Source organism: Myotis davidii, unplaced genomic scaffold (assembly GCF_000327345.1).
Source record: "Myotis davidii unplaced genomic scaffold, ASM32734v1 scaffold376, whole genome shotgun sequence".
NCBI classification, from domain to species: Eukaryota; Metazoa; Chordata; class Mammalia; order Chiroptera; family Vespertilionidae; genus Myotis; species Myotis davidii.
Window position 1 is genome coordinate 1207883 of NW_006288121.1, and position 8512 is coordinate 1216394.

The 8512-nt window shown below is 36.9% G+C and overlaps 1 protein-coding gene across 1 annotated transcript in view; it reads left to right on the top strand.

The window, feature by feature from the left end:
• MALRD1 (MAM and LDL receptor class A domain containing 1) overlaps nucleotides 1-8512 on the top strand; it is a 649080-nt gene that overhangs the window by 130778 nt on the left and 509790 nt on the right. Inside the window, exon 14 of the mRNA XM_006759937.1 lies at nucleotides 1282-1455. Coding sequence (XP_006760000.1) covers nucleotides 1282-1455 — 174 coding nt within the window. The remainder of the gene's footprint in view (nucleotides 1-1281; nucleotides 1456-8512) is intronic.

The window sequence follows — 8512 nt, forward strand, 5'->3', positions numbered from 1 at the left end:
TTTATTAGATTATGTCATCTTTGATGACCAGTAGAAACAAAATGACCAAGGCTCCGTAGTTTCAAAAAGAACAATATCTCACTTGGATTAAATTGTTAATGAGTAGTATCATATGAGCTCCCCAATTCTTTGATAACGTTACAACAGAGAAGGGGTTCATGAGAAGTGTTTATAGTTTTTCAAGGAGAATGAAAAGTAATACCTGGTTTTGTAACTTTAAAACAGAAAGTATATCTCCCAAGATTTATAAGAAACAATAGGGAGGGCTCCTGGGAAACTTCCATGACGCTGTGAACAAATGTGTGTCCTCAAACTTGTTCCGGTGGTATGCTGGTGTCGAGTAACACTCCCTCCACGTTCTGCATGGAGTAGGGTTCGGTATCTGAAAGAGGAGCCGCACAACAAATGAGAGAAAAAGACGCGAGATAATTTTGCAATATTGGGGGACCAGGCGGCAAGTCCCGAAGGACTTCCTCTTATGCTCAGGCCTCACCAAGCTTTTATTGATTCTGGGATGCACCCATAGCATAGCCCTTAGGCAGGTGACCCCTGGCAACAGGCAGACTAGCCCATCAGCAAGGATTTACATAATAATAAATGGGGGAGTAGTTTCAGCTACCACTGTCTGGACAAACAGCTCCGACCTTTGCTAGGGCTTCGAAGGCACCCAGCCTTGGGGGGCGGGGGAGGGTTCTCTATCTATGCTTGTCAGATAGTGAAGGCAACTAAACTAAACTGTTTCCCACATGCTGGTGCTCCATTTCTTTAGACATCTCCATGACATGTGTTACATATGCAGTTGGTACAGCCACCTTGAGCCTTTCCTTTTTTATTTGTTTTTTGTTTTGTTTTGTTAATCCTTACTGAAGATATTTTGCCATTGATTTTGAGGGAGAGAGAGAAAAAGATAGAGGGAGACAGAAAGACATCGATGTGGAGACATATCGATTGGTTGCCTCCTGCACATGCCCTGACCAAGGCCCAGGGATGGAACTTGCAACCCAGGTATGTGCCCTTGACTGGAAATTGAACCCATGACCCTTCAGTGTGCAGGCCGATGCTCTAACCATTGAGATACACTGGCCAGGGCATTGCACCTTTTCTTAAGGAGAGAATACAAAGTATGGCGAATGAGTAGTTTCCATGTTCTGGTCTTACACACTTGGAGGAAAGGAGAATTGAGAAGATTATATTTAACACCAAAGTAGTTTGGGATATTTTTAATTATGGAAAAGCTACTTGAGACAGTTAAATGTAATATTCAACAATATTTTTCAACAGGTGCAGTTTTGGTATCATTTGTCTCAGCATTCACATCTCTCGGTTTTTACAAGAACATCACTGGATGGAAATTTGCAAAAGCAGGGTGATCTAATTGGAACCTCCAAATTTCAATGGAGACAAGCAAAAATCAATCTCTATGCAAAGACTGGAGAATCTAGTTTGCCTTTTCAGGTAAGCACATACAAATTAATAAAACTCAGCAGAAGATTCCTATTTGATGTTAACCTTCTCAACCATTAGCACATATATCCCTTTGACATCAATAAAGCAAGCATGTTCACAATCAGGAATGAATAGAGAGGTTATTTTGACTAAGTGCTCCAGAGTTATCTGTGGAAGCATAACAAAGGTAAAGTTAAGAATTTAATAAAATGGCAGAGATTAGAGTAATTTATGAGGAAAATGTCGTGTGTGTGTGTGTGTGTGTGTGTGTGTGTGTGTGTGTGTAATTGTGGATGGTGGATTATTTGAGATAGTGAAAAAACCTTACTTGAGCTATATTCACATTTAATCCTGTTGCTCTATTCTTGTTGCCCATTAATAGTGGAGATTTTTATTAATCTTTGATATCACTTTCTTGGTTAATAATAAAAGAAGGCAACTGCAGCTTATCAAATAAGTACCCCAACTTTCACCCCCTGAACATGGCTCCCTTCTGGATGATGTTTGAAATGAGTTATTTTTGAAACTAGATTTAGTAACTGAGTAGACTGTAGTGGGAAATGCACTGCCTTCAGAGACAGGTGGTCTGAGTTCTGATCTCTGCTCAGTTCATTGTTTCCTAAGTGACTATGCATGTTACATCTTTGAACTTCCAATTTCCCAGGCGGTGAAATCCCAGTGGTATTCAAAACAACACTTTAGAGCCTACACTGAATAATAGAGAAAAAGTTGCCACAAAAAGTAGTGGCTGTGAGCCGGGGGTTCATATCCAGGTGTAGAATCATAGGGATGTTGGGTAATCCCTCTGCCTTTCTGTTTCTTCCTCTGTAAGTGTGTGTGTGTGGGGGTATGTGAGAAGGTTATTGTTAGGGTGTTAGGGGCCCCTGATATATAGCACACCTCATTTGGTCCTCGTTTTGAATCAAGAGAAATATAAAAGTCAAACAAATAGCAAAATATTTTAGAGAAGATGGCTTTAGATTCTGCAGCCATATATTTAAAGTAATATTTCACCTCAGAATAATAGATTCACCCAGAGAACAACCAACTCTGCTAGAGAAGGACTAGAGTCACACGTTGGGGGACACCTTTTATCATTATCCAGGGATAATATCAGAGAGCCTTCCTCCTGAAGATGGGTTGGCTCACAAAAGGAGGATTGAATGAACGACAAAGACGATGAGTTGAGAACACCCAGCTTATTCTTTTAACATCACTGGTTAGGTAAATCTTCCTCCTCCCAGGGGAAAGAGAAAGGGAAGTCCCTGCCCACGGAAGCAGGAGGAATAGGGAATAGAATGGATTGCTATTAATATTATACATCAGAGTTATTGTAGAGATTAAATGATTTATGATTTATACATGTAAAGCACGTGGAAGAAATCTGGCATAGAGTAAACAGAGACAGTTAGCTATTATTGTTATTGTGGTTATTACCTGGACATTGTCTGGGAATAATAGACATTCTGTAAATGTTAGTATTCTTTATTTAGAGGACTGTCCTATTGACCAGAAATCTAGGCTCAATGATTAGAGGCTTTTTCACGCTGTTCTCAGGGATTATATATATGATTCCACTCCCAAATCTAATGGACAAAAACACTATGAATCTATTAACTTTTAATTGAAAACATTTTATAAAGGCCAGTCATGGAATCATTTTTATGTCAATGTCTGTTACATGTGACAGGACAAATTAAATCAGAACAATTTGAAATCTTGCCTCATTTCTTTGTATTCTATATAAAATTTTAAAATTATGTCTACTTTTAGTTAGAATGAAACCATTTTTTTAAATATATATTTAAAATATATTTTATTGATTAAACCATTAAGATCATTCAGAGTCTATTGTTCATTGACATTATTGGGAAGAAAACAGAGTGTCCTTTTCTACGCAAAAATATCTTCACATGAATTTTTATAGCAGCTTTATTCATAATTGTCAAAAGATGGAGGCAACCAAGATGTCCTTGAGTAAGTGAATGGAATGGATAAATAAACTGTGGTACATCCAGATAATGAAATACTATTCAGTGTTAAATACAAATGAACCATGGAAAGACATGGAGGAACTCTAAAATGAGTATTGCTAAACAAAAGCAGCCAATGTGAAAAGGCTGTAAACTGTGATTCCAACTATATTACAACCTGGAAAAGGAAAAACTCTGAAGACAATAAAAACTTCAGTGGTTGCCAGGGGTTGGGGTGAAAGGAAAAAAATGCTACAAGCCGCCTGTTTTATCTCAACTCCCCAGGCTCCCCCTCCCCAGGCTTCCCCCCCACCCCGCTAGAGACGCCAGGGATGGGGAACAAAGGGAGTGCAGGCCTTGAGGCTGCCCTCGGAGATAGCCCTGGTCACAAGCGGCAGGCTGAGTAAACAGAGCGCCAATCAACCATTAAGATAGCAAGTCATAAAACACCCTACTGAGATACACAGCAGGGTCCTTGGAATCTCTTTGTTTCCCTCTTACCCTCCTGCATACAGCCCCTCCCTGATGTGTGATTTTTGCCTATAAATATCTGAAAGACTTGTTGCCCGGGGCCCAACTCCACTCCTGCGTGAGTTTCGAGTTGAGCCCCAGCGCGCTGGAATAAAACCTCTTGCTGTTTGCATCAAGTGACGTCTCCTGCGGTTGATTGGGGTCGCCGTAAGTCTGCAGGACAGAGTGAGGGTCCCATTATTGGGGTCTCACAGGGGGAGGCAGGGAAAGACAAGAGGGTTTTTAGGGCAAAGAAAACATTTTGACAATATAATGATAGATACATGTCTTACATACATTGGTTCAAACACATGGAACCATAAAGTAAACTATGGACTTTGTGTGATTATGATATGTAAGTGTAAGTTTACCAATTGTAACAAGTGCCCCACTCCGGTGGGGGATGTTGGTAATGGGGGAGACTGTGCATAGGTGGGGGCAGGAGGCATATGGAAACTCTGTACCTTCCCCTCAGTTTTGCAGTGAAGCTAAAATTGCTCTAAAAGTCTTAATAATATAATAATAAACAAAACAAAACAAAAACCAGAATGTCCTGTTAGTACTAGTTATTTGAGAAATATGAGTTGAGACCAAAGCCATTCCTTTCTAAGCCTGGAGGCACTCATTAACCTATCATTGTCATTGAGGAGTGTCAGCATTGTGTAGTGTTAATTCTCTTGAATATTTCTTTAGGATTTTGGTTTTTGTTTTGGTCTGTTTTGCAGTACAAATTGAGACTACTCTTTATTATCTGGGAAATATTAAGTAGTTTGTAGAGTCATTAATGATTTGATAGGATTTTATAATTGGATAGCAACATATTTGTGATGTTTTCTAAAGCAGGCTGTTCCACTACTCTCCTTTCTCCTTTTATCACCCTCCACGGGGCTCAGCACCACATGTTGGCTATTCTCTCTACCCAGTTGGGGCCTCCCATTCATCACTAATCAGCTTCAGCTTGATTGTGATGTCCTTCAAAGGGAGGGAATGGTCTTGATTCTTGCTAAGCCTCAGCCATGTTTAATTCACCCCGAAAAGGTAAGAGTTTTGTCTCTGCCTCTGCTCTTTCTTATTCTTATTGCTTGGCTATGTTAAAGGTTTGTTTTAGAGACCACAGGTGAGTAAAAAGAAAAACAAGAAAATCTCCATTAGTTTTCCATTAAGAAACCCATTACAGGATAATCAACCACAATTTAGAAAATTAGAATTTGGAAGGCAGTATGTGAAAAATGAATTTAGAGGCAAAACTTAACTTGACCAGAACTATGTGAGGTACTTAGGCAGTTCTTTTAGTGATGGGTTTGATTTACAGCGCTGCCTCCAAACTTCCTCAGGAAATCATGTAATACATACCATATGTATTAGATTAACAGCCTCAACTCTGAACTATTCAAATTTCAAAACCCAGCTAGCCCCAAAGACTTTAGATAAGATATCATGGGCCTATGTTAACAATCTGGTGTGAATCAGTCCAGGTTTTATACACAGAAACACATGCAGAGACAAAAATACACAATACATAAATTTGCACAGTCACACACATATACGTACAGTATTATTTAATACATAATAATATAAATATCATTAAATATTTTAAACAAATAGAAGACACAGAGTCAGGTAAATACCCATGTATTCACATGTCAGAAATAGCTAATGTTAATATTTTCTTTGCTTATAATACTAATGTTTGTTTGCCCATTAAGATGCAACTTTGTCCTCTTTGTACCTCTTTTTATCCCATTTCTTATCCTCTGTAGTGAAAAAAAAAAGCTAATGTTATGTTTATTTTAACCTGATTTCTCTAAGTGTATATTCAAAAAACATGGAAATATGCGTGAGGATTCTAGCTAGGCTCTACTTCATTCTTTTATCAACAACAAAAGATACTATACTTACAAATAGTTAATCTAGCTTTTAAATATTTGAATATTTGAAGTTTATCTTCTTGGAAATAGTCATTTTGGGCACTTTAAATTTAGTGGACTGAATCCTTTAAGGGTAACCTTAGTCATCGCCTGGCCATCAGTTCAATGTGACTAAACTCTGAACATATTTATACAACATAACCCAATCCAATACAAATATTGGAAAGGAGAAAGGCATTCGACTCTATGACCTCTGTATTCCCTTGTAGCCATGAAAACCTGATTCACTGTGGTCCTTTTGATGTCTCATGTGCTAGTAGACATCACAACAGAGTGCAGTTTGCTTTGATTTCCTTAGGAAATGAGCACCCTGGTCAGGTAGGGCTTTCATGCTCCCTGGAGGGACAGGATTAGGCTTATGCGTATTCCCTGAGAACAGCAAATTAACAACTGTTCAATATTCTCTCCATTTCCTGTACAGTTTTTACAGGAAGCATGTAAGTCAAATAGTTAATAGTGTTCTTTCCCATATGTTTTAGCTTGGCCTGTTCACATGATATATTCAGCTTTTTACACAAATTTATTAATTTAATTTAAAATTTCCCCTCTAACTGCTGTTCTTAGTTTTAATAACTAAAGTTGACACTTTTTCTGAGTACCGGCCATTGATTTTCAGTTGATCAACTTTCTCTGAGTTTCCTATTAAAATATAATTGTGTCATATTTTAGATTTCATTTTAAAATGACCCTTTTGTGAAATTTTCTACAGTGATTGATATCATGTTCACTCTTTATCAGAGTCAATGATAGAAATCAATAACAATTTCCTGACATTATTGGAAGATTCAGTAAGATTTATAATACAAAGGAGAAAGCTGGACTAGTCTCTGTAAAATTGCTATGTCCTCAGCCTTCTTAATCTAGGGCTTTCTTAAATCTGTTTTGCCAGGTAGTTTTGTTCTGCAGCACTTGCTTAAGACTGACTATCTCCTTATTTCATTATAATGATGCAATATAGCATAATCATTAAATGGCTCAGGTTCCGTATTTTTCTTACTAGATGTCTGACCTCCAACCAATTACTTCAACTCTCTAAGCTTCTGTTTCCTTTGCTTTAAAATGAAGGCAAAAACAGCATCATCTTTCATAGGGTTAAGACAAGTGAACACGCCTGGTGTTTAAGAAAGCTCTAAATAAAAGTTAGCTCTTGCTCTTATTATTGATATCACCATCATTCAAAAATTACTATATTTCAATTTCTCTTCTAATATCTTTCTGCTTTCTCCTTTGCCTCCTAGACTTGTATTTATTGTTCTTGTTATTCATTTTTAAAACATCAAAGAACCAACATCTAAATATGCTAATTGAGTGTTTTTCTGGAAAATCTTCCCTTGGTTTTTGTAAAAAGTAATCCCTTGATTATAAACATCATTTACAAATTGTGGTTCTTGGAAGCAAAAACAAGAAATGATTTTGCTCATTCAGGAAATAAATTAATTAATTAAAATAAATTTCAACAGATCCTGAGAAATAGTTTTAGAAGGGAAAGACATCTACATACAATTTAAAGTTTAAGTTTTCAAATTGCCTTGAAAATCTTATGAAATGAGGTTTTTAATCTTTCTTCATCCATGGTTGAACACTTCTCTGAGCAATCTCTTTCTCACTTACTGATTATTAATAGGTACTGTCTTTCCCAAAGGGAGCTGCATTGGGTTATAAAGATATCAGCTTGATTAAAACAACCAATAAAAAGTGGGAATAACCAAGATGATTTTGAAATCATCAGTTGAGATTTTAATTAATGGTGGATCATATTTTTTATTTCATAGTCCTAAAGTTAATTATATAGAAGTTAACAAGAAGAGGTGTAGATCACTTAATGCCATTTTTATTTGTTTTGAAAGTTGTTTTATGCTTACATTTTAATAAGAATATCTGAAAGAGTCTAGTGGTTTTCTTCAGGCAAAATGATAGAACCATATTTTAAGACTTACCCCACAATTACACTTCAACTCATCCCATGACTCACTCACTCCATTCAAAGAATAGGATCATGCACCTCTCCAAGAGAACAGAAAATTGCCAAATATTCTGTATTTTATCCAGCTTTTCTTTGGGCAGTGCAGGACTTCAAATATGGTCAGCAACAAATGCTTATCTAATAAGTCTGAAGAATTAAGCATCTATATTCTAATTGACTTCAACCAGAATGTATTATGATAATGAATAAAATGAAAATTCTTCCAAAATTAATGTTTTCCAAAATAAGTTACAATAACTTAATGGTGTTAACCATAAAATATTTCACAATTGCAACACCTGTATTTCATTTGTTAAAATTCATCTTTAAAACCTGTTATTAATTCCTGCTTCTTGAATGAAGGCCAAATTTCTCAGTTGGCTAAGACTGTACAGAAACCAATTTTAATCAGAATTTTAAAAATTATATACAGCTTATTATAAAGTATCAAAAATTATACACTCCTAACCACAATCACCTCCCATCATAATCTTTATCTTGAGTTAACTATATACACTAATTTATTTTTACTTCTATATCCTTTCTATTTATGTAATACTAGAGGCCCTGTGCACAAAATTCATGCACTGTGGGGTGGGGTTCCCTCAGCCCAGCCTGCCACCTCTCACAGTCTGGGAGCCCTCAGGGGATGTCCTACTGTGTACAGTGTGTGTTTGTGTGTGTCCACTGAG